This window comes from Pristiophorus japonicus, chromosome 10 (genome assembly GCF_044704955.1).
Source record: "Pristiophorus japonicus isolate sPriJap1 chromosome 10, sPriJap1.hap1, whole genome shotgun sequence".
In the NCBI taxonomy this organism is placed as follows: domain Eukaryota; kingdom Metazoa; phylum Chordata; class Chondrichthyes; family Pristiophoridae; genus Pristiophorus; species Pristiophorus japonicus.
The window spans coordinates 151,796,854-151,823,121 of record NC_091986.1 but is presented as its reverse complement, the minus strand read 5'-3'; the positions used below and the strand labels follow the sequence as shown (position 1 = coordinate 151,823,121).

At 43.3% G+C, this 26,268-nt stretch overlaps 1 protein-coding gene across 1 annotated transcript in view; it reads right to left on the bottom strand.

Annotated features, from left to right (window-relative positions):
- Positions 1–230: 230 nt before the first annotated feature.
- The window catches only part of fdx1 (ferredoxin 1), a 97,761-nt gene continuing 71,723 nt past the window's right edge, over positions 231–26,268 (bottom strand). The window contains exons 3-4 of the mRNA XM_070892176.1: positions 19,606–19,735; positions 231–1,888 (exon numbers count right to left, since the gene is read on the bottom strand). Coding sequence (XP_070748277.1) covers positions 1,774–1,888; positions 19,606–19,735 — 245 coding nt within the window. The 3' untranslated portion in view covers positions 231–1,773. The remainder of the gene's footprint in view (positions 1,889–19,605; positions 19,736–26,268) is intronic.

Genomic DNA, 26,268 nt, shown 5'->3' with positions numbered 1-26,268 from the left:
AGAGTTGATGATGTGTATATGGACTTGAAAATGCATTTAACAAAGTACCACATAATAGACTTGTTAGCAAATTTAAAGCCCATGGGATTAAAGGGACAGTGGCAGCCTGGATACAAAATTGGCTTAGGGATACAAAGCAGAGTGTAGTGTTGAATAGTTGTTTTTCAGACTGGAGGGAAGTATACAGTGGTGTTCCCCAGGATATGAAAAGAACACCTTTACACAAGTACCAAAATTAGGGACCCTTCCACAGAGCTCCTTTATAGCCTCTTTGCAAAAATGATTTGCGTACAATCAGGATTTGCAAGTACAAGTACATGTTGGAGTAGTCATTACTTACCACACTCACATATGCAACAGAGAGAAGGGGCAGGAGGGAAGAAGCAAGATTTCAAAATGCACATTAACATCCTCACATAACAGTTACATGGCTGTAATATTCCTTACAATAGAATGGAAAGTAAGGGATTGAATAAAATCTTACAATCGCTGTCCCCTTTCTTTCATTGCCTCCTCTGACGAGAAAAAGATTGCAACTCCCTTCATATACTTTCTTGAATTACATCGAATTTACAGCAGAGACAGGCCATTCGGTCTATGCAGGTGTTTTATGTTCCAAACAAGCCTCCTCCCACCCTACTTCATCTTACCTGATCAGCATATTCTTTTATTCCTTTCTTCCTCATGCACTTATCCAGCTTCCCCTTAAATGCATCTATGCTATTTGCTTCAACTACTCCATGTGGTAGCGAGTTCCAGATTCTAACCACTCTCTGGGTGAAGAAATTTCTCCTAAATTGGATTTATTAGTGACTATCTTATATTTATGTCCCCTAATTTTGGGCTCCCCAGAAGTGGAAACATCATCTCTACGTCTACCCTATCAAACCCCTTCATAATTTTAAAGATCTCTATTAGGGGGCTCTTGACCCTCAAAACTGAAAAACCTTTTGGCACGCCATGTACACAGCTTCGATCAAGTCAAAGTCACTGTTTCTCTTTCTCCCCAGCTTGTAACACAGTGCAAGAAATGAACTCAAAAGTGATAGTGGTTAAAAGCATTTATGGTATTTCATGCTCCAATATGGTCCTCATAAAATACACGAGAAACCATATTAATGCTGCATTAAAGTTCCCAATGAAACAGCTTACCAAAGAAACCATTAGGAAAGATACTTGGAATGTAGAAACATTTTCAAAAGTATATCACTAAGAAATTAATTTGTTAATATTATGGCTCTAAATATACTCAATAGGTTTATTAACTACAAGTGTGAATGTAGCTGAAATGTAGCATGTATGTTACAACTAATGTAATTTGATTACAATTTAATTAACTTCCACCTTGAGTTAGCCAAAACTGGTCAGGATTCCCAAAAGTTTCAACAGTATTCCTTGAAATTCCAGCAATTAAAAGGGTCAGTAGCCATACTGTACTTATAGGACATTTACAAACCTCTTTTTCAAAATAACATTTAAATTGTTTTCTTTGATTATACATTTTGTATGCAATAGTTGCTTTGTTAAGCAGTTTATCAACGTAACATCTCTGAATTAGTACAGCATAACTTGATGTTAGTGGCTATTCTCCACAAAAAAGAAATTAAAATAATGAGAACCTATTGATATATTCAATATTAAGTAAACCAGTTATACTGAAGATTTTATTCTGCAAAACAATTATTCTGTAAAACAATCAGTCACGCTTTGATTATTAAAGAGAACCAAACTTTTTCTTCAGCCATATAGATTTTGTAATTTAGATTAATTTCTTTAGGAGCATGAGCCAAAATCCTTGGTTTGTCTAGCATCAGCAACATCACTTGGTACTTCTACAGTCATTCCATCCATCCACTTCTTAAGGCAGATTTGGCAACCCAAACGAGATCTGAAAATCAAATCCAATTATATTTTAAAATACAGAAAAATCTTTAGATATGCACCAGATATGCATGTTCTTGATGCAGTAAAATACCTTTCTGGTTCATTGCAAAGCCTTATTTTGGAAAATACTCCAAGCAGCTGATTCTTCAAATACTGCACTGTCATAATAATTAGAATAATATATGCAATGTCTGCCTGGCTTTATTGAAAAAAAAAGCTTCAATATTCCAGCAAACATTTAAAAATCCACATTCAATCTTTAAACTGTTACCAATCGTGTCTTAAACTACTCTATATAAGTGTTTGGACAAAGTAGCCTTGATGTTCAGAATATTCACTAAATTTTCCTTTAAAGTTATTAGGCTTTACAAATGCAGGTCAGTCCCAACCAGCCATGATAAATGTCGCCACAACACAGGCTGACTGGACAACATGAGTAACAAAACTACCAATGAATTATGATCAAATTGAGATGTTTCATATGCCATAATCCATTTATGACTAAAGCAGTTCGACTAAAAAAAAAGTAATTTTATAACAGAATCAATTAAACTGCACTGAGAATCATATCTACATACCTTTAACGATCATTGTTATTTCTACTGGTATTTCTCCACATGGGTTAAGAAAACAGAATTTGCCACAGCCTACCCTGACATAGATAAGAATGGCCATTCATGAGGCAATCATAATTCACTTAAATTAAACAGTTAATCTCACATACACTTTCCATATGCAATTGTTAGCCTAAACAGATCCTCACAGATATTTTTAGTTTGAGGAATAAGTCTCTTTAAAAAAAAAATAGTATTCGGAACTATATATATATAAAAACAATCTACGAAAACTGATGGAGAGATGCAAATAAGATGAAAATAATTAAATAGGTATATAAAGCAAAAATCTGGCAAATGATTAGTCTAGTTTGCTTTTCAAATACCTTAAGCAATTATAAAATGTAACCCTTAGAATAAAATTTACAGTTGCATTTTTTTGTCTGTGACTGAAATGAGGTCCTGGCATATTCATTCAGACTGCCTTTGATTATATACTGCACCCCAAACTTCGGCTTTCCTCCCAGGGGAAAAGAAAACACGCTTACAGCCAAAACCTTCCAAAACATTTTTTTGCCTTGTGTGAATCAATAAAGTGTACCCTCTTGTTATTTTTTGCTAAGAAAAAGTAAGTACAACTTCAGCGTGATGGAAGTTTTTGCGAGAAAGGATAAAAAACCTTTTTAGTTGCTTAATTTTCTTTCCCTTGCCGTCCAGGCACATGCACCTACTATAATCTGCTTCTCTGAAATGTTGGTTAAACAGCCCAAATGACCTTCCATCTATCTTTTCTCCTCCCCCAATCTCTGGGAAAACATTACTGTCCCCCCGCAGTGAAGCAGCTGAGATTGGGAAATCAACTTTTGGCTGAATAAAGCTGTGTCCCGTTGCACAGCATCCTGGTGCTCCAAATAGACATAAAATGAAACACTCACAATTTTCCATCATCTGGAGGTAGTAATCCACGTTTGAGATAGCCTTCATAAAACTAGCTCAATTGCACGTTCTGTGCAGCATTAGCCTTGCAGTTCTAACTTACAAGAGGAAGGTGGAATGATAAAATCTTAAAACTAGCATAAATACCTCCGGTCTCATATTTATTCAGTTTAATTTTTCTGTTAACATTTTAAAAAGGAACAATATAAAAATAAAGGACACAGCATCAGGCCAGGAGCAGCAATGGGCATTCTTGTGAAGCTACTGGACATCGCAACATGTATGCTAAACATCAAAGCAGCCGGTTAAAGACAGAGTTACGTGGTCCCACAATCAACAGATCAGCGCAAAACTTTCTGCAGCCCTCCCACATCCAGTTGAGAATGGTGGTGGATAACCAGGCAACTAACAGGAGGAGGCGGCGCCATGAGTATCCCCATTCTCAGCCATAGTGAAGCCCAACGTGCGAGTGCAAGAGACAAGGCTGAAGTGTCTTCAGACAAAAGTGCCAAATGGATGATCCTAATTGGCCTCCTCGATTTCCCCAATCATAGATATTAGTGTCCAGCCAATTTGGCTCACTCCACGTGACATTAAGAAGCAGATGATTTCACTGAACACAGTAAAGGCTATGGGCATTGACAACATCCCAGTGATAGTGATAAAGATCTGTGTACCAGAACTAGCCACTTACCTAAGCTGTCTCGGTGTAGCTATGACACTGGAACATTGCCCAGATATGACCTATCGATGAAAACAGGACAAATCTAACCCAGCTAATTACTGCCCCATCAGTCTCCTCCCAATCATCAGTAAGTGATGAAAGGAGGCATCAATAGTGCCATCAAGCAATATCTACTCACCGATGCTAGGATCAGGTTCAATCAGAACCACTCGGCTCCAGACCTAACCCTAACTAGATCTAGACATGAATGAGAGAGCTGAATGGCAGAGGAGAACTGAGAAGAGCTTCCCTTAAAATCAAGGCAGCAAGATTCCCCAGCAAAATTGAAGTCATTGAGGGTCAAGAGGAAAAACTCTCCAATGGCTGGTATCATGCTTGAGGCAAAGGAAGATGGTCATGGTTGTCAGAGGCCAGTCATCATAACCCTAGGACATCGTTGCAGGAGTTCCTCAGGGAAGTGTCCTCAGCCCAACCATCTTCAGTTGCTTCATTAATCACCTTTCCTCTGTCATATGGTTAGGAGTGGGTCTGTTTGCTGACGAGTCCACAGTGTTTAGCTTCAGTCTTCTGATAATGAAGCAACCCATTCCAGCCGACAACAGGATTTGGATAACATCCAGACTTGGGTTGACAAGTCGTAGGTAACATTCATACCAAGCAAGTGCACGAACTGACAATTGCAAACAAGAGAAATCCCAGCCACTTCCCCATGACCTACAATGGCACCCCACATCAACATCTTGGGGGTCACTACTTACCAGAAGCTGAACTGGACTAGCAACAGCAACACGACATGAGCAAGACTTGGTACAGGTTGAACCTCTCTTATCCGGGACTCCCTTATCTGGCACCACCCCTCGTCTGGAACCATTCCCGGCCGCAGGGTGGCGCATGCGCAGAACGCGGCCGGTCAAAATCCTACTCACCAATATAATCTTTCTCCTCAATCGGCTGCTGTCTCCTCATCGCCCTGCTGGCACTCCTGCAGCCACAGTCCTCCCCACCGTGCTCCCTCCAGAGGGTCGAGCCGATTCTTCTGGGCCCGCCGGACTCTTTGGGGCCCGCCGGAGTCTTCGGGGCTCCCTGCACACTGATTGGCTGACTGACCGAGTCGGTCCAGCCAATCAGCGCACACACATACTTACCCCAGCAACAGCACTTACAGGCGCAGTCCACCCAAACACGTGATCTCCCCTCATTCGGGACAGGCCAGGTCTGTTACGAGTGGCTCATCTCCCAAGTCCTCAAAGCCTCTCCACCATTTACAAGGCTGTCAGGATTGTGATGAAATACTCAACACTCAGATGGATGGGAGCAGACACAACAACACTCAAGTAACTCAACATCATGCAGGACAGAATAGTACACTTGATTGGCACCCCTACCATTGGAATGAATATCCATCCCCTCTACTACCGGCGCAATGTGGCTGCAGGATATACAATCTACAGGATGCACTGCAGTAACTCACCAAGGTTACTTCGATAATAACTCCACCAAGAACACCAATGCTGTGGGAACACCATCATTTCCAAAAGTCGCACATCATTCTAACTCGAAAATACATCACCGTTACTTCACCGTTCTGTGGTCGCATTGCTCAATGTGTGAGGTGCTCTGAGACGGGGCACGAGAGATCATTGTTAATCTTAACTCTATTTTCAACTTGTGTTGGTAATTTTAGTGGTTTAAGCATTTGAATTTCCAGATCACTTTGTTCCTTTTAACAATTTAGTTTCTTACTGGTCGGACTGGACTAAAATTCGAGCACCGAGCAGCCCTGACCTCAGTGAGTTCGAGCGGCCCCGACCCAAGCGACCCCGACCTCGGTGAGCCCCAGCGGCCAGAGTTCGGGAGGCCAGGAGCCCGAAGAGCAGAAGAGCTGGAGGTAGGCGAGGAGTTCACTTCTGGTGAGGAGCTCACAGCCCTCGTCCGGGCAGGTAAGTGGTTGGCTGTTTGATTGGCAAGTATCTCTCTCTCTCTTTTTCTTTTTAATTAGATTTTAATTAGCTAAGTCTAATTAGAGGGATGGCAGGGCAGCTCACTCCTGCGGAGTGCATGTCCTGTGGCATGTGGGAAGTCCTGGATGCTTTGTGTGGCCTAGACAACCATGTGTGCAGGTGTCGTCTCCAGCTTCAACTTGAGCGGCGGCTGGAGTCAATACGGTGCATCCGCGAGGTTGAGAGTTACGTGGATAGCGCGTTTCAGGAGGTGGTCACCCCGCAGCTTAAAAGGAGGAAGAACACTAGGCAGGTAGTGCAGGAGTCCCCCCATGAGTCCATCTCGCTTTCCAACCGATATTCTCTTCTGAGCACCGGTGAGGGCGATGGTGCCTCTGGGGAGTGCAGCCAGAGCCAAGTCCATGGCACCACAGGTGACTCAGCTGCACAGGGGGCGGGGGCGGGGGGGGGGGGGAGGACAAAGAATAAGAGAGCTGTACAGGTCGGGGATTCAATAATTAGGGTAATAGAGAGGTGTTTCTACGGCCGTAGACTTGATTCCAGGATGGTATGGTGCCTCCCTGGTGCCAGGGTCAAGGATGTCACAGAGCGGATGCAGGGCATTCTGAGGGGAGAGGGTAAACAGCTAGAGGTCGTGGTCCATATCGGGACCAACGACATAGGTAGAAAGAGGGATGAGGCCCTGCAGGCGGAATTTAGGTAGCTTGGAGAAAAATTAAAGGCTAGGACCTCAAAGGCAGTAATCTCCGGGTTACTACCGGTACCACGTGTTAATGAGTATAAGAATAGAAGGATAGAGAGGATGAACGGGTGACTGGAGAGTTGGCATAGGAGGGAGGGCTTTAAATTCCTGAGGCATTGGGACCGCTTCTTGGGGAAGATGGGACCTGTACAAACCGGACGGATTGCACCTCAACAGCGCCGGGACCAATATCCTCGCGGGGAGTTTTGCTAGTGCTATTGAGGAGGGCTAAACTAGCTTGGCAGGAGGATGGGAACCTGAGAACAAATTCAATCGGAAGGAAGTACCGTATATACTCGCGTATCATGCGACTTTTGAAGACCTAAATTGTAACCTAAATTTGGGGGGTCGCATGATACGCGAGATACAAAATTTGCGGGTGTGAAGTGCTGGCCAAGATTAGGCTGTTAGGCTGTTAAGCAGACCGTATCCACGCTGAATCTCGGCATGCTCCAACAATCCTCTATGTAAAGACATTTCTCTTGGTTTCTCCTCTCACTCTCCATGATGGTTGTAAATCGAATATCCCTGGTTGATATTAGTTCCTCGATACTCATGACCAAATCATTAGTTTATGTGGAAAACAAGCCAAGTTCCTGCAGCACACCACTAACTACATCCTCCCAATGCAAAAAAAAATCCATTTGACTCCTGCTGAAATTCTTCTCTTCAGGGGGAGAGAGAGTCGCGGAGGTCGGGGGGGGGGGAAGAGAGAGTCGCGGAGGGGAGAGAGAGTCGCGGAGGTCGGGGGGGGGGGAAGAGAGAGTCGCGGAGGTCGGGGGGGGAGAGAGAGTCGCGGAGGTCGGGGGGGGGAAGAGAGTCGCGGAGGTCGGGGGGGGAGAGAGAGTCGCGGAGGTCGGGGGGGGAGAGAGAGTCGCGGAGGTCGGGGGGGGGGAGAGAGAGTCGCGGAGGTCGGGGGGGGAGAGAGAGTCGCGGAGGTCGGGGGGGGAGAGAGTCGCGGAGGTCGGGGGGGGAGAGAGAGTCGCGGAGGTCGGGGGGGGAGAGAGAGCCGCGGAGGTCGGGGGGGGGGGGGGAAGAGAGTCGCGGAGGTCGGGGGGGGAGAGAGAGTCGCGGAGGTCGGGGGGGGAGAGAGAGTCGCGGAGGTTGGGGGGGGAGAGAGAGCCGCGGAGATCGGGGGGGGGGAGAGAGAGTCGCGGAGGTCGGGGGGGGAGAGAGTCGCGGAGGTCGGGGGGGGGGGAAGAGAGTCGCGGGGGTCGGGGGGGGGGGAAGAGAGAGTCGCAGAGGTCGGGGGGGGGGGGGAGAGAGAGTCGCGGAGGTCGGGGGGGGGGGAAGAGTCGCGGAGGTCGGGGGGGGAGAGTACGGAGAGAGAGCACGGAGAGAGAGCACGGAGAGAGAGTACGGGGAGAGAGTACGGGGAGAGAGCACGGGGAGAGAGCAGAATCCACTCGATGTTTCATGTTAAGGTCTGTATTCGATCTCAAAAAAGTGACTCGCATGATACATGAGATATATGGTAAAATCATGTTTTGGGGACGAAAATTTAGGGATCGCAGGATACGCGAGTATATACGGTAAATCTGAAATTGGACAGTAAGAATTTAGAAAGTGAATCTGTAAGACAGAGGAAAGAAGGGTTAGTAAGTAGTAATCAAGGAGGCTTTCCTGTGCTAAATGGTATATACTTTAATGAAAGGAGTATAGCGAATAAGGCGGATGAGCTAAGAGCATAGGTAGACACTTGGGAGTATGACATTATAGCCATTACAGAGATATGGCTGAAAGAGGGGCAGGTTTGGCAGCTCAATATTCCTGGGTACAGGATTTTTAGACAAGACAGAGAGGGATGTTAAAAAAAAGGAGGGGGGGGGGGCGCGGTACTGATTAAAGAAACTATTACAGCGGTGAGGAGGGATGATATGTGAGAGGGATCATCAAATAAGGCCGTGTGTGTCGAATTTAAAAATAAAAAAGTGGCGAACACACTGCGCCGTGTATTATAGACCCCAAAGAGTGGGTGGGAGGGAGAAGAGCAAATGTAGGCAAATTGCTATGAAGTCCAACAACCATAGGGCAGTAATTGTAGGGGATTTTAACTATCCTAATATTGATTGGGAAAAATCTAATGTGAAGGGTATAGAGGGTGTGGAATTCTTAAAGTAAGAACATAAGAAATAGAAAGAGGAGTAGGCCATTTGGCCCCTCGAGCCTGCTCCGCCATTCAATCAGATCATGGCTGATCTGATCATGGATGATCTGATCATGGACTCAGCTCCACTTCCCTGCTGCTCCCCATAACCCTTTACTTCCTTATCGCTCAAAAATCTGTCTATCTCCGCCGTAAATCTATTGTATGACCCAGCCTCCACAGCTCTCTGGGGCAGAAAATTCCATAGATTTACAAATCTCAGAGAAGAAATTTCTCCTATTCTCAGTTTTAAATAGGCGGCCCCTTATTCTAAGACTATGTCCCCTTTTAGATGCCCCTATGAGTGGAAATATCCTCTCTGGATCCACCTTGTCGAGCTCCCTCATTATCTTATAAGTGTCAATACGATCACCTCTCATTCTTCTGAACACCAATGTGTATAGGCCCAACCTACTCAACCTATCCTCATAAGTCAACCCCCTCATCTCCAGAATCAACCTAGTGAACCTTCTCTGAAGAGTCTCCAATGCAATATCCTTCCTTAAATACGGAGACCAAAACTGTACGCAGTACTCCAGGTGTGGCCTCACCAATATCGTGTACAGTTGTAGCAGGACTATTCTACTTTTAAACTCTATCCCCCTTGCAATAAAGGCCAACATTCCATTTGCCTTCCTGATTACGTGCTGTACTAACTTTTTGTGTTTCATGCACAAGGACCCCCAGGTCTCTCTGGACTTTGCAATTTTTATCCATTTACATTATAATTTGCTTTTCTATTATTTCTGCCAAAGTGGATAACCTCACATTTTCCCAGATTATACTCCATCTGCCAAATTTTTGCCATTCACATAGCCTGTCTATATCCCTTTGCAGATTTTTTGTATCCTCCCCATAATTTGCTTTCCCACCCATCTTTGTATCATCAGCAAACTTTGCTATATTACACTCGGTCCTTTCATCCAAGTCATTAATATAGATTGTAAATAGTTGAGGACCCAGCACCAATTGCTGTGGCATCCCACTAGTCACCGTTTGTCAACTGGAAAATGACCCATTTATCCCGACTCTCTGTTTTCTGTTGGTTAGCCAATCCTCTATCCACGCTAATATATTACCCCGAACCCCGTGAGATTTTTTATCTTGTGCAGTAACCTCATCGAATGCCTTCTGGAGATGCAAATACACCACCATCCATTGGTTTCCCCTCATCCACCCTGCTCGTTACATCCTCAAAGAATTCCAGCAAATTTGTCAAACATGATTTCTCTTTCATAAAACCATGCTGACTCTGCTTGATTGAATCATGCTTTTCCAAATGTCCCACTACTGCTTCCTTAATAATGGACTCCAGCATTTTCCCAATGACAGATGTTAGGCTAACTGGTCTATGGTTTCCTGCTTTTTGTCTGCCTCTTTTTTTTTAAAATAGGGGCTTTACATTTGCGGTTTTCTAATCTGCTGGGACCGCCCCAGAATCCAGGGAATTTTGGTAGATTACAACCAATGCATCCACTTCTCTTAAGACCCTAGGATGTAAGCCATCTGGTCCAGGGGACTTGTCCGCTTTTAGTCCCATTATATTACATAGTACTACTTCATTAATGATAGTGATTGTATTAAGTTCCTCCCTCCCTATAGCCCCTTAATTATTCACTATTGGGATGCTTTTAGTGTCTTCTACCGTGAAGACCAATACAAAATATTTGTTCAATGTCTCTGCCAATTCCCTGTTCTCCATTATTAATTCCCCAGTCTCATCCTCCAACATTTACTTTGGCCAGTCTTTTCCTTTTTATGTACCTGTAGAAACTCTTACTATCTGTTATTATATTTTGTGCTAGTTTACTTTCATAATCTATCTTCCCTCTCAATCATTTTTTTTTAGTCGTTCTCTGCTGGCTTTTAAAAATTTCCCAATCCTCTGGCCTTCCACTAGTCTTGGCCACATTGAATGCCTTTGTTTTCAATTTTATACCCTCCCTTATTTCCTCAGTTAGCCACGGATGGTTATCCCTTCTCTTACAGTCTTTCCTTCTCATTGAGATATATTAGCCCCAAGTTTCCACATGATTTGCTCCTGATTTTTAGGAACAACTGGTGGAGAGCGGAGTATCTTAGAAATCGGAATTCTCCACATTTAAGTTTTCTGCAGTTCTAGTCAGGTAGAACAGTTTCACTTTTGAACAGAATTTTTTTTTCAAAAGGGGGCGTGTCCGGCCACTGACGCCTGATTTGAAAGTTTCCACAGTGAAAACGTACTCCAAACTAACTTAGAATGGAGCAAGTGAAGATTTTTGTACGCTTGAAAAAACCTTGTCTACACATTAAAAAATCAGGCGCAGGTTACAAATTAGGTGTCCGGAACGAGGTGGGGGGGGGGGCGGGGAGGGAAGTCATTAAATTCTACAATCAATCCTTAGTTATACTTATACAAATATTATACAAATAAATCCAACCTGAATAAAAATTTATAAGCAAAAAAAAGATTAAATAAACCATGTTCCTACCTGTGTGAAAGTGCTTCAGGCAGGCCTTTCAGGCAGCCGTTTGCCGTCGGGACCGACCGACGGCAGGGGGAGAAAGCTGGAAGAAGCCTTAGTGCTTGAGGCAGCCGTTTGCCGTCGGGACCGACTAACGGCAGGGGGAGAAAGCAGCAAGAAGCCGCAGTGCTGATCATGGAAGGGCAATGTGGTTTTATTAAAAAATGTTAAAAATTGAACAGCTACAAAGAATTTGAATAGTCTCAAGCAAGTGCATGTGTCCCGTTTATCACAGTCTATCTTTAATTACAGAATGAGTGGTGGAGATTGAAACGGTAACGAGTTGTAAAGGCTGAATTAAAATGCACAGTTGCTGCAGTAACACTGGTTAAAGAGCCAACATTAATTCAGCAGGTGATTTATTCAGCAGTGCTGCTAAAAGCACTCCCTCACACACAGAAATATCAAGAAAATTAAAATGCAAGCCTTTGCAAGGGTTCAATAAACAAATGTTAACTTTTTCTGCAGCACTTTTTAAAATGGCCGAGTGCCAATGTTTACTTCAGACTGCGCGTGCGCGAACGCTCCAACGCACACGCGCAGGGTTGCCGGCACCAAAAAAACTCATTTAAATTGTACCCACCCCCTCCTACTTACAAAATCGGCGCGAGTGGTAGGCTCCACCCCCTGTGCGCCGCGCCAAGCAGACATCGAGCTCCAAGGAGCTCGAGAATACTGCGTTTTTTTTCAGGCGCCGTTTTCGGCGCGAAAAACAGGCGCCCAGCTCTGAGGGGCGCCTTTTTCGCCGCGTGTGGAAACTTGGGGCCATTTTTGCTGCAAGTTATGAAGTATCTTCTTAAATGTCTGCCACTGCTCATCAAACGTCCCATACTTTAGTCTATTTCCCCGTCCACTTTAGCCAACTCTGCCCTCATACCTTTATAGTCTCCTTTATTTAAGCTTAGGACTCTGGCTTGAGAACCATCTTTCTTACCCTCCAACTGAATTTGAAATTCAACCATATTATGGTCACTCATTCCTAGAGGATCTTTTACGACGCGATCATTTATTAATCCTGCCTCATTACACAGTACTAGATCTAAGATAGCCTGCTCCCTGGTTGGTTCTGCAACATACTGTTCAAGGAAACTATCCCGGATACACTCTATGAACTCTTCCTCAAGGCTATCCTGGCCAATTTGCTTTGCCCAATCAATATGAAGGTTAAATTCACCCATGATTATTGCCATTTCTTTATTACAAGCCTCCATTATTTCTTGATTTATACTCCATCCAACAGTGTAGCTACTGTTAGGGGGCCTATAGACTACACCCACCAGCGACTTTTTCCCTTTATTATTCCTCATCTCCACCCAAACTAATTCAATATCTTGATCCTCTGAGCCAATATTGTTTCTCACTAACGCACTGATCCCATCTTTTATTAACAGTGCTACCCCACTTCCTTTTCCTTTCTGTCTGTCCTTCCGAATTGTCAAATATCCCGAATATTTAGTTCCCAGTCGTGATCACCTTGCAACCAAGTCTCTGTAATGGCTATCAGATCATACCCATTTGTATCTATTTGTGCCGTCAACTCATCTATTTTGTTACGAATGCTACGTGCATTTCGACAAAGAGCTTTTAAATTTGTTTTTTTAAACCCTTTTTTCCTGCTTGTTTCCTCTGTCCTTCAAACACAATTTTTTACATTTTTGCTTTCTAATTCCAGGTTTACTCCCCTCCCTACAGAATCTATTCTCAGGTTCCCATCCCCCTGCCAAGCTAGTTTAAACCCTTCCCAACAGCACGAGTAAACCCCCCGGCAAGGATATTGGTCCCGGCTCTGTTGCGGTGCAACCCGTCCGGCTTGTACAGATCCCACCTCCCCCAGAAGCGGTCCCAATGCCTCAGGAATCTAAAATGCATTCAAGAGAACTTTCTTAGTCAGTATGTAACAAGTCCAACACTAGAGCGGACAGTTTTGGATTTAGTTTTGGGGAATGAAGCTGGGCAGGTGGAAAGGGTATTAGTAGGAGAGCACTTGGGTGGCAGTGACCATAATTCAGTCAGATGCAAGTTAGTTATGGATAAGGACCAGGAATAAAAGTCCCAAATTTTGGAAAAGCTAACTTTGCTAATTTGAGGAGTGATTTGGCCACAGAGGACTGGAAACAGCTGCTTGTAGGTAAATCAGTGTCGGAACAGTGGGAGGCACTCAAGGAGGAGATCCAGAGGGCTCAGGCCAAACATGTGCCCTTAAAGAAAAAGAGAGGGAATAACAATTCTAGAGCCCCCTGGAAGTCTAGGGACTTACGGGGAGGATAAAGAAAAAAAGGGAAGCTTATGTCATATACCGAGTAAGTACTGTAGAATCTTTGGAGGAATATCGAAAGTTAAGAGGTAAAATTAAAAAGGATATTAGGAATGCTGAGAGAGAGCATGAAAAATTCTTGGCAAGTAAAATTAAGGAAAACCCAATGATGTTCTATAAATATATTAAGAGCAAGAGGATAACTAAAGAAAGGGTAGGACCTATTAGAGACCATGAGGGTAATGTGTGTGGAGGCGGAAGATGTTGGTAGGTTCTTAGTGAATACTTTGCATCTGTTTTCACAAAGGAAAGGGGCATGCAGATACTGCTATCGAGGAGGAGTGTGAAATTCTGGATGAAATAAACATAGAAAGAGAGGAGGTATTAAGAGGTTTAGCAGCTTTGAAAGTAGGTAAGTCCCCAGGCCCGGATGAAATGCATTCCAGGCTTTTGAGCGAAGTAAAAGAGGAAATAGCAGAGGTCTTGACCATCATTTTCCAGTTCTCTTTGAATTTGGGCATGGTGCCGGAGGACTGGAGGACTACTAATGTGGTACCCTTGTTTAAGAAGGGAGAAAGGGATAGGGCGAGTAATTACAGGCCTGTCAGCCTACCCTCAGTGGTGGGAAAACTATTGGAAAAAATCCTGAAAGACAGGACAAAACTACATTTAGAAAAGCAAGGATTAATTAAGGACAGTCAAACACGACCATCTCTTTGTTAAGGGATGATCGTGTTTGACAAACCCGATTGAATTTTTTGAGGTAACCAGGAGGGTCAATGAGGGTAATGCATACGATGTGGTGTATATGGACTTTAGCAAAGCTTTTGATAAAGGTCCCACATGTTAAACATAGAAACATAGAAATTAGGTGCAGGAGCAGACCATTCGACCCTGCACCGCCATTCAATAAGATCATGGCTGATCATTCAACCTCAGTACTCCTTTCCTGCTTTCTCTCCATACCCCTTGATCCCTTTGGCCGTAAGGGGCATATCTAACTCCCTTTTGAATATATCTAACGAGCTGGTTTCAACAACTTTCTGCGGTAGAGAATTCCACAGGTTGACCACTCTCTGAGTGAAGAAGTTTCTTCTCATCTTGGTCCTAAATGGCCTACCCCTTATTCTTAAACTGTGACCCCTGGTTCTGGAACTCCCCAGCAACAGAAACATTCTTCCTGCTCCTAACCTGTCCAATCCCGTCAGAATTTTATATGTTTCTATGAGATCCCCTCTCATTCTTCTAAACTCCAGTGGATACAAGCCCAGTTGATCCAGTCTCTCCCCATATGTCAGTCCTGCCATCCCAGGAATCAGTCTGGTGAACCTTTGCTGCACTCCCCCAATAGCAAGAACGTCCTTCCTCAGATTAGGAGACCAAAACTGAACACAATATTCCAGGAGAGGCCTCACCAAAGCCCTGTACAACTGCAGTAAGACTTCCCTGCTCCTATACTCAAATCCTCTAGCTATGAAGGCCAACATGCCATTTGCCTTCTTCACCGCCTGCTGTACCTGCATGCCAACCTTCAATGACTGATGTACCATGACACCCAGGTCTCGTTGCACTTCCCCTGTTCCTAATCTGTCACCATTCAGATAATATTCTGTCTTCATGTTTTTGCCACTAAAGTGGATAACCTCACATTTATCCACATTATACTGCATCTGCCATGCATTTGCCCACTCACCTAACTTAACCCATCCAAGTCACCCTGCAGCCTCTTAGCATCCTCCTCACAGCTCACACCGCGACCCAGCTTAGTGTCATCTGCAAACTTGGAGATATTACATTCAATTCCTTCATCTAAATCATTGATGTATATTGTAAATAGCTGGGGTCCCAGCATTGAACCCTGCGGCACCCCACTAGTCACTGCCTGCCATTCTGAAAAGGACCCATTTATTCGGACTCTCTGCTTCCTGTCTGCCAACCAGTTTTCTATCCATGTCAATACATTGCCCCCAATACCATGTGCTTTTATTTTGCACACTAATCTCTTGTGTGGGACCTTATCAAAAGCCTTTTGAAAGTCTAAATACACCACATCCACTGATTCTCCCTTGTCCACTCTACTAGTTACAGCCTCAAAAAATTCTAGAAGATTTGTCAAGCACGATTTCCCTTTCATAAATTTATGCTGACTTGGACCGATCCTGTCACTGCTTTCGAAATGCGCTGCTATTTCATATTTAATAATTCATTCCAACATTTTCCCCACCACCGATGTCAGGCTAACCGGTCGATAATTCCGTGTTTTCTCTCCCTCCTTTTTTAAAAAGTGGTGTTACATTAGCTACCCTCCAGTCCATATGAACTAATCTAGAGTCAATAGAATGTTGGAAATTGATGACCAATGCATCCACTATTTCCAGGGCCACTTCCTTAAGTACTCTGGGATGCAGTCTATCAGGTCCTGGGGATTTATCGGCCTTCAATCCCATCAATTTCCCCAACACAATTTCCTGACTAATAAGGATATCCTTCAGTTCCTCCTTTTCGCTAGACCCTCGAACCCCTAGTATTTCCAGAAGGTTATTTGTGTTTTCCTTAGTGAAGACAGATCCAAAGTATTTGTTCAATTGGTCTGCCATTTCTTTGTTCCCCATTAGAAATTCACCTGATTCTGACTGCAAGGGACCTACATTAGTCTTCACTAATCTTTTTCTCTTCACATATCTATAGAGCTTTTGCAGTCAGTTTTTATGTTCCCTGCAAGCTTCCTCTCATACTCTATTTTCCCCCTCCTAATTAGATGCTTTGTCCTCTTCTGCTGAATTCTAAATTTCTCCCAGTCCTCAGGTTTGCTGCTTTTTCTGGCCAATTTACATGCCTCTTCCTTGGATTTAACACTATCCCTAATTTCCCTTGTTAGCCATGGTTGAGCTACCTTCCCGTTTTATTTTTACTCCAGACAGGATGTACAATTGTTGAAGTTCATCCATGTGATCTATAAATGTCTGCCATTGCCTATCCACTGTCAAGCCTTCAAGTATTATTTGCCAGTTTATTCTAGCCAATTCACATCTCATACCATCGAAGTTACCTTTCCTTAAGTTCAGGACCCTCGTCTCTGAATTAACACTGTCACTCTCCATCTTAATAAAGAATTCTACCATATTATGGTCACTTTTCCCCAGGGAGCCTCGCACAACAAGATTGTTAATTAGTCCTCTCTCAGTACACAACACCCAGTCTAGTAGACTGGTCATGAAGGTTAAAGCCCATGGGATCCAGGGCAAAGTGGCAAGTTGGATCCAAAATTGGCTTAGAGATACGAAGCAAAGGGTAATGGTTGATGGATATTTTTGTGACTGGAAGGATGTTTCCAGTGGGGTTCCACAGGGCTCAGTACTGGGTCCATTGTTTTTTGTGGTATATATCAATTATCTAGATTTCAATTTAGGGAATGTGATTAAGAAGTTTGCAGATGACACTAAAATTGGCTGTGCGGTTGATAATGAAGAGGAAAGTCATGGACTGCAGGAGGATATCAATCTATTGGCCAGGTGGGCAGAACAGTGGCAAATGAAATTTAATTCAGAGAAGTGTGAGGTAATGCACTTGGGGAGGGCTAATAAGGAAAGGGTATGCACATTAAACGGTAGGCTACTTAAAAGTGTAGAAGAACAAAGGGACCTTGGAGTGCATGGCCACAGATCTCTGAAATATAGGCCTGGTGGATAAGGTAGTTAAGAAGGCATACGGAATGCTTGCCTTTATTGACCGAGGCATAGAATACAAGAGCAGGGAGGTTATACTTAAATTGTATAATACCCTGGTTTGGCCACAGCTGGAGTACTGCGTGCCGTTCTGGTCGCCGTATTATAGGAAGGACATGATTGCATTAGAGGATGCCGAGGAAATTTATTAGGATTTTGCCTGGAATGGAGAATCTTAGCTATGAGGATAGATTGGATAGGCTGGGTTTGTTCTCATTGGAACAGAGGAGGCTGAGAGGAGACCTCATTGAGGTTTATAAAATTTTGAGGGGCCTGGACATAGTGGATAAGAAGGGCCTATTTCCCTCGGTGGAGGGGTGAATTACAAGGGGGATAGTTTTAAGGTGGTTGGTGGAAGGTTTAGAGGGGATTTGAGGGGAGGCTTCTTCACGCAGAGCGTTGTGGGGGTCTCAAACTTACTGCCTGGAAGGGTGGTGGTTGCAGAAACCCTCACCATATTTAAAAGGTGCTTGGATGGGCACTTGAAGTGCCGTAACCTGCAGGGTTACGCAGACCTAGAGCTGGTAAGTGGGATTAGACTGGGTAACCTCTTGTTGGCTGGTGCAGATTCGATGGCAAGTAATGCAGGGAATCGAATATGGCCAGGGTGATCTCTTGGAGTAGTTTCGATCGCCTGGATGGGTCGGAGAGGAATTTTCCCAGATTTTTTTCCCATATTGGCCTGGGTTTTTTAATCTGTTTTTTTGCCTCTCCCAGGAGATCACATGGCTCCGGTTGGGGGCGGGGAATGTAGAATGTTGCGGTGCAAGGGGTGTGGGGTGGACTGATTGGCGGAAAGGTAAAGAGCATCCGGCCCATTGTTCGTAGGTTTACATTTAACCTTCAGGGCTGCTGACTGAGGGCCGTGTGGCTCTTTGTCGGCCAGCACGGACACGATGGGCCGAAATGGCCTCCTTCTGCGCCATAAATTTCTATGTTTCATCATCACTGGGTGAAAGTCCTAGAATTCCCTACCTAACACCATTGTGGGAGTACTATCACCACAAGGATTGCAGCAGTTAATGGAGAAGACCCATCTCCATCTTCTCAGGGAAATTGGGGATGGGCAATAAATGGATCCCTGCCCGCATCTCCCACCCGCATCTCCCACACCCCAAAAACAAATTAAAAAATATCTAGTGTTAACAGCAAAATAGTTCCATACTTTCTCCACACATGAAGAAAAGAAATTGTTTGTAGTTGTAGGTAAGAGGATGAGTTGCCTGGGTGCCATCTCACTGAGAGTGCATAGTCTAAGCAAGCCCTTCTCTCAGCATCGGGTGCCCGAATACTTCTGAAGGTCACGCCTGATGTGCCAGAAGTAATGTAACAATCTGTAAAAGCAATTTTATACCCACATAGAACTTGTATTCTGTAAAGGACCTCGAAATAAACTCAGCTTTTGAATGTCTGAGTTATGTTAATACCTTGAAACCGAACACAAGCTCCACATGGCAGCATTAAATTTGGTGCTGTTAGTCTTCATATTACTTGAGATGTTGAACCTAGGTCGTCTTCCCCTAAATCATTGTCCACCGATTCTATTCTGGGTAGCAAAATAGGTGTCTTATTCAACTCTGAGCTGCGCTTTAAACCCAACATCTATCACCAAGATTGCTTATTTCCATTTCTGAAACACTGCCCTCCTTTGTCAGTGAAAGCCTTATACGCCCTGTAGTTATCACCAGTTTTTTTGCTGGTCTCCTATCTTCCACTGTCCATAAACTCCAACTTGACCAAAACTCTGCTGCATGTATCCTCCAGCATGAAGTCACACTCGCCCATCACCCCATCCTCCTGACCTACATAGGCTCCAACTCCAATAAATTAAATTTAAATTTTGTCCCTGTCAATAAATCCCTCCATGTACCATAACCCACCCAATCACCACGATCTCCTCCAGTGCTATATCCCCTCTTGAAGGCTGCATTCCTCTGACTTTGGCTTTCTGTGCGTAGCCTCCCAGCTGCTTCAATCCTATTCTCTGGAACTTCTCTGCCTCTCTCCACCATTAAAGAACTTTTTCATTCAGATCCCCTTCAACAAACTTCCAGTCACTCTTTCCAACCTCTCCTCTCCTGGCTCGATATCCGTTTTCCTTATGCCGATTTGCAAAGAGGCAGTAAATAAAGCAAATTGTGGATGTAAATAGAGTTAATGCATTAATATCGTATGGGGATTTGCAATAAATGTAAAATAAATATAATATCTTACGTCTCAGTGAGACCAAAGGCTAAGTCCAACATATCCATTTCTTCATCAGTGACGCAATCCAGTTTCTTGTAGATAGGCTCTTCAAAGATTAGATGACAGGTGGAGCATGCCAAGGTTCCTTCACAAGCACCTATGAGTGAGGCAGATACACGGTCAACTGTATTTGCTAGCAGTTACAACTATGGTACTGCAACTATTTTTGGAAGACTGCTACTAGTGTGGTGGTTAAACTACAGTGAGAAACTGAATTTCTGAAGTACAGGTTTATAAAACATATTCATTTCAGCAGGATAAGAAAATTGACCAGTCATATAACTAAGCTATCACTGAAGAGTAAGTGGGTGATACTACATCCACATAGACAAGCAGTGCAGTTCTACATCATGGCCTACATTTCCTAATGCCATATTATGTTGCAGAGGTGCAGCAGTATGTGCACTTCTGTGCCCACGTATTGACCCCGCCACTGAACCCAGCAGATTTCCCGGATCAGCTCATTTACATAATAGAACGACAGGCTCTCATTGGAGACCTGGCAGTAACTGGGCACAAGAACCCATGGGGGTGGAAACACAGATGCTGCTACAGGTTTCAAAAACTTGTGGCAGCTTATAGGGAAGTCGCAGCAGAAGGAGCACAGGAGACGACGAGACTGATAGCAGCCAGAAGACTTGCAGCGATGAAGATCTTCTTAGAAGCAATGAGGGTAACTTGGCAGTACTTTTTGGCACACAGGGAAAAAGACCATCATGGGCCAGTGAATGCACAGTGGAAGGGCACAGCTAAAGAAGTAAGTGCTACCTCAACAGCCCCTAAAACAGCAGCTTAGTGCTGGAAAAAATGTGATGATGTTTGGAGGAAGAAAAATAGGAGCAATAGACGGATGGCATGGAAAGTCAGCTTGTATCATAAGCAGACTGTGCCCACCTGCTACCATTCTTTCACTCACATTTACAGGTAGAGGCGCAACTATATGCTAATTATATCAAAAGAGATCAAAAATTCATCCATTCCAGCTTCATTCTGTCCCAACAATTGTAACCAATGTATTTCTCTGAGATACATGCTGAATTTGACCTTGGAAGAAATCCAAGCTCTATGCCCTTAGAATTTAAACTCCATACATTCTATACAATTATAGTGAGCATATTTTCACAGGCCTAGTTTCTTACATTTACGGGAAAAATAGCCAGTTCTATACAACTGGCAGTCTGAGCACAGAATTATATGAAGCATACATAAAGTTAATAAATCTGAGGCAATACCTTAAATTAAAGGATTTTTATTCCATCATCACCCCAAGTTTTGGATATGTGCAACAGCCAATCAGAAAGGTATGCTGTGTCAACTCGCATCTTCAAAACCTGTCAATATCGCCCCCTTTCCCTGAGTAGAGTCAATGTTTTATAAATTGCAATTTTTACCCATTCACCTTATTTATTTTAAATACTCACTAACTCTATTGCACCTTTTTGGAATTTGATCAGAAAATTCTTGAGCTCATATGGAGTTGTTGGTGTTCATGGATTAGATATGAGCTATTGAAATGTCTATCGTGGTAAGGTTACCCTGGCCAACTGCCTGTATTTGTTTCCAGATTGGATTTCTGCAATGGATAAAGAAGCCATCTTGACCCCTGTTAATATTTCAAATTTGCCCAACTTTGAGGGAGGGGCTCATACCATTTTGGTGCAGTCATGCAGGTTTCACTATTGAAATAAAAAAATACACTTAAATAGGCTTATAAACATAAATCCTACATTAAGTCAATAGCTCAAAGAGTTACCTTATTCTACTTAATACATTTATTTAATGTGCAAGAATATGTTGCATTATGTTTGCCAATATCAATTTTTTTTTAAATTCAGTCTACAAAAGAACCTATTTGTGTAGGTTGCGATCATATATTTTCTCTGCAAGGTTGACTATTGAGACTGGACCACATAATTTGCTCAGATATATTAAGCAAGCAAACAATTAAGAATGAGCATGTATTCAGAACAAATAAATAATTACACAAAATTATACACATATTACAATTGTGTGCAATAATCTTCCTGTACATTTCATTCTGCTTTACCCTTAGTTGAGAACTTATACCGAGTTCCTATTGAACCTAATCCTCAATAGGAAGCTACATGTAATTTCAAACACTCCCCCTAGGACATTGGTTCCGGTCCTGCCCAGGTGCAGACCGTCCGGTTTGTACTGGTCCCACCTCCCCCAGAACCGGTTCCAATGCCCCAGGAATTTGAATCCCTCCCTGTTGCACCACTGCTCAAGCCACGTATTCATCTGCGCTATCCTGCGATTCCTACTCTGACTAGCACGTGGCACTGGTAGCAATCCCGAGATTACTACTTTTGAGGTCCTACTTTTTAATTTAGCTCCTAGCTCCTTAAATTCGTTTGTGTGCAACATGAATAAAGTTCAAACAGAAATTAAAATTGAAATTGCTAGAGTACCATTTTTGTTGACTTCTGACTTTAGAACATACAATAGTAACTTAAAGGTTTTGCTCTAAAACTTTGAAACAAATCACAGTGGTATATCTTTAGATAAGAGAAATGTCTGAAAAATGAAGATACTGTACTACCGTGAGGGCTTTCTCAAAATGGCTGCCTGCACTATCCAGGTCGACAGAGAGTTGTATTGGTTGCTCTTACAAGTAAATTGCTTCCTTCTGAGAATAAAAACTGAAGCATGTGTCTGTCTTTACCTTTGTAGCTGTCTCTTTGACTCTGTGACAAGACATAAGGACAAGAGTTTTCCGCTTCTTCAATCACCTGACAAATTTTTGTCATTAAATATATGGATGGAAAATTGCATGGGTGGAGTGTTGCGGTTTTGTGAGCACAGAAGCAGAAAACCCCCACCAAGGAGGGTAAAAACTCAGCTACAGTCAGGGTTGTATCTAACGTAATACAAATGTGAATATTTATCAACTGTGGGAGAAAACAAACTGCACCGCTTTTAAATTAGTACCATTTATTGCCTCTGCTCATTCTTCCTACCAAATGAATCACTTCACACATTTCTACGTTAAATTTAATCTGCCATGTGTCTGTCCATTTCACCAGTCTATGTCCTGCTGAGGTCTGTTACTATCCTCTTCACTGTTTACTACATAAGACACTGTTTTGTGTCATCTGCAAACTTTGAAATTATACCAGGTATACCCAAGTCCAGGTCATTAAAAAGAGCAGTGGTCCCAACATCATTCCCTCAGGGACACTACTGCACACTTCCCTCCAATCTGAAAAACAAACGTTCACCACTACTCTCTGCTTTCTGTCCTTTAGCCAATTTTGTATCCACGCAGCCACTGCCTCTTTAATTTCACAAGCTTCAATTTTGCTAACATGTCTATTATGTGGCTCTTTTGAAAGTCCAAATACAAATCAACGACACTACCCTTATCCACCCTCTCCATTACTTCATCAATGAACTCAATCAAGTTAGTCAAACACGATTTGCCTTCAACAAATCCATGATGGTTTCATTTATTAACCCAGATTTTTCCAAGTACCAATTACCTGGTGAAATGGACAGACACATGGCAGATTAAATTTAACGTAGAAATGTGTGAAGTGATTCATTTGGTAGGAAGAATGAGCAGAGGCAATAAATGGTACTAATTTAAAAGCGGTGCAGTTTGTTTTCTCCCACAGTTGATAAATATTCACATTTGTATTACGTTAGATACAACCTTGACTGTAGCTGAGTTTTTACCCTCCTTGGTGGGGGTTTTCTGCTTCTGTGCTCACAAAACCGCAACACTCCACCCATGCAATTTTCCATCCATATATTTAATGACAAAAATTTGTCCGGTGATTGAAGAAGCGGAAAAATCTTGTCCTTATGTCTTGTCACAGAGTCAAAGAGACAGCTACAAAGGTAAAGACAGACACATGCTTCAGTTTTTATTCCAGATTAATATCTCAGAGTTTCACCACCACCGACATCAGGCTGATGAGCCGTTAATTGCCAGGTTTATTCCATTCTCATTTTTTGTAACATTTGCAATCCTCCAGTCCTCAAGCACCACTCTCATATTTAAGGAGGATTGGAAGATTGTGGCCAGAGCCTCCGCAATTTCCACCCTTGCTTCCCTCAGCAACCTAGGATGCATCCCATTCGGAAGGGTTGACTTTTGTACTTTGAACGTTGCCAAACTTTCACGTGCCTCCTCTTTATATATTTTGATCCTGTTCAATTTCTCTACCACCTCCTCCTTTACTATGACTAGTGAAGATGGATGCAAAGTACTCATTTAGTATCTCAGTCATGCCCTCTGCCTCCATAAGATCACCTTTTTGGTCTCTAATCTGCCCCATCCTTCCTTTAACTACCCTTTTACTATTTCATATTTGGGTTCTCTTTTATGTTGTCCACTAGTTCTCCCCTGTGCTTTTTGTATTCAGCTTGGTTCTCGACTGAATTATGAACCCAACACTCATCATAAGCTTCCTTTTTCTGTTTCATTTTAATCTCTCTATCTTTAGTCATCCATGAAGCTCCAGCTTTGGATGCCCTTCCTTTCCCTCTCATTGGAATGTGTCTAGTCTGTATCCGAACTATTTCCTCTGAAGACCACTCATTGCTTTACCTGCCAATCTTTAATTCCAATCCCTTTTCAACTCACTAAAATGAGCCCTCTCCAGTTGAATATTTTCACATTTGATATTGCCTTGTTATTTTCCATAACTACACTAAACCGAATGATATTGTGATCCATGTTTCCCAAATACTCTCCCAGTAAAAAATTCCCCAGAACTACATTCAGCATTACTTCCTTCCTTGTTGGGCTGGAAACATAATGATCAAGAAAGTTCTATTGTACACATTTCAGGAATTTCTCCCCCTCTTTGCCCTTCACACGGTTACTCTCCCAGTCCAAATTAGGATAATTGAAGTCATCGATTATCACTCGACTAAAGTTTTTGTATCTTTCTGCAATTTGCCTGCAAATTTTCTCCTCTTATCTGCTTCTCACTATTTGGTGGCCAAAATGGTAGAAAAGAATTTCAAATATGTGGATAACTAGCTGCAAGTAACTTAATTTGATAAGAAAAGTTGGACCATTCAGGTAGAAAGGAGAATGAGAGGGGATCGGAGCAATGTCCCTTAAAGCGCTCCAGGAATCCCAAGCAGCAGGTGAGCCAGCTTTTAAATTGAAAAAACATGACTTTTGAACTTGTTGCGCAGCCCGTAAAAGGGGCCATGTGACCCAAAAGAAAATTACGGGGAACATTGGACCAGAGTAGATTAGAAAATTACAGAGCATTATGTTAATTTAAACCACGACTTCAGGAGAAGCGAACAGCAAATTCAGGACAGATTTCAGGAAGCACTTCTTTATACATAGTTTGTTTGTACTTTGTATCGACTGCAGTAGCAAATACGACTTATCGTGTCTTCAATAGTGATCTACAGTACAAAGTAATGTCATAGCGCTACCCCTTTAGATGGTCCATCGCGTATAGCAGGCAAATCCCATTCAAATGAACGTACCCACTATAAACGGTGGGGACTGCAAGAGGTCAAAACAGTGCAACCCTTGTTGCAACCAGACAGGTGTTCAACGTGGTGGGGACATTTTCTAAAAAGGGTTTCCCAATAGGAAATTGTATTATTTCAATACATATATATCAATATATACATTTTATTCATTCATGTGATGTGGGCGTCGCTGGCAAAGCCAGCATTTATTGCCCATCCCTAATTGCTCTCGAGAAGGTGTTGGTGAGCCGCCTTCTTGAACCGCTGCAGTTCGTGAGGTGAAGGTACTGTTAGGTAGGGAGTTCCAGGATTTTGACTCAGCGACAATGATGGAACGGCGATATATTTCTAAGTCAAGGTGGTGTGCTACTCAAAGGGGAACTTGCAGGTGATGGTGTTCCCATGTGCCTGCTGCCCTTATCCTTCTAGGTGGTAGAGGTCGCAGGTTTAGAAGGTGCAGTCGAAGAAGCCTACGTGAGTAGATGACACACATCGCAGCAACGGTGCGCCGGTGATGGAAGAAGGTGGTGGATGGAGTGCCAATGAAGCAGGCTGCTTTGTCCTGCATGGCGTCGAGCTTCTTGAGTATTGTTGGAGTTGCACTCATCAGGGCAAGTGGAGAGTATTCCATCACACTCCTAACTTGTGCCTTGTCGATGATGAAAAGGCTTTGAGGAGTCAGGAGGGGAATCACTCGCTGCAGAATACCCAGCCTCTGACCTGCTCTTGTTGCCACAGTATTTATGTGGCTGGTCCAGTTAAGTTTCTGGTCAATGGTGGCCCCCAGGAGGTTGATGGTGTGGGATTCGGCGATGGTAATACCGTTGAATGTCATGGGGCGATGATTAGACTCTCACTTGTTGGAGATAGTCATTGCCTGGCACTTGTGTGGCACGAATGTTACTTGCTATTTATCAGTTCAAGCCTGAATGTTGTCGAGGTTTTGCTGCATGCTGGCACGGACTGCTTAATTATCTGAGGAGTTGCAAATGGAATTGAATACTGTGCCATCATCAGCAAGCATCATCACTTCTGACCTTATGATGGAGGGGAGGTCATTGATGAAGCAGCTGAAGATCGTTGGGCCTACGACACAGCCCCGAGGAACTCCTGCAGCGATGTCCTGGGGCTGAGATAATTGGCCTTCAACAATTACAACCA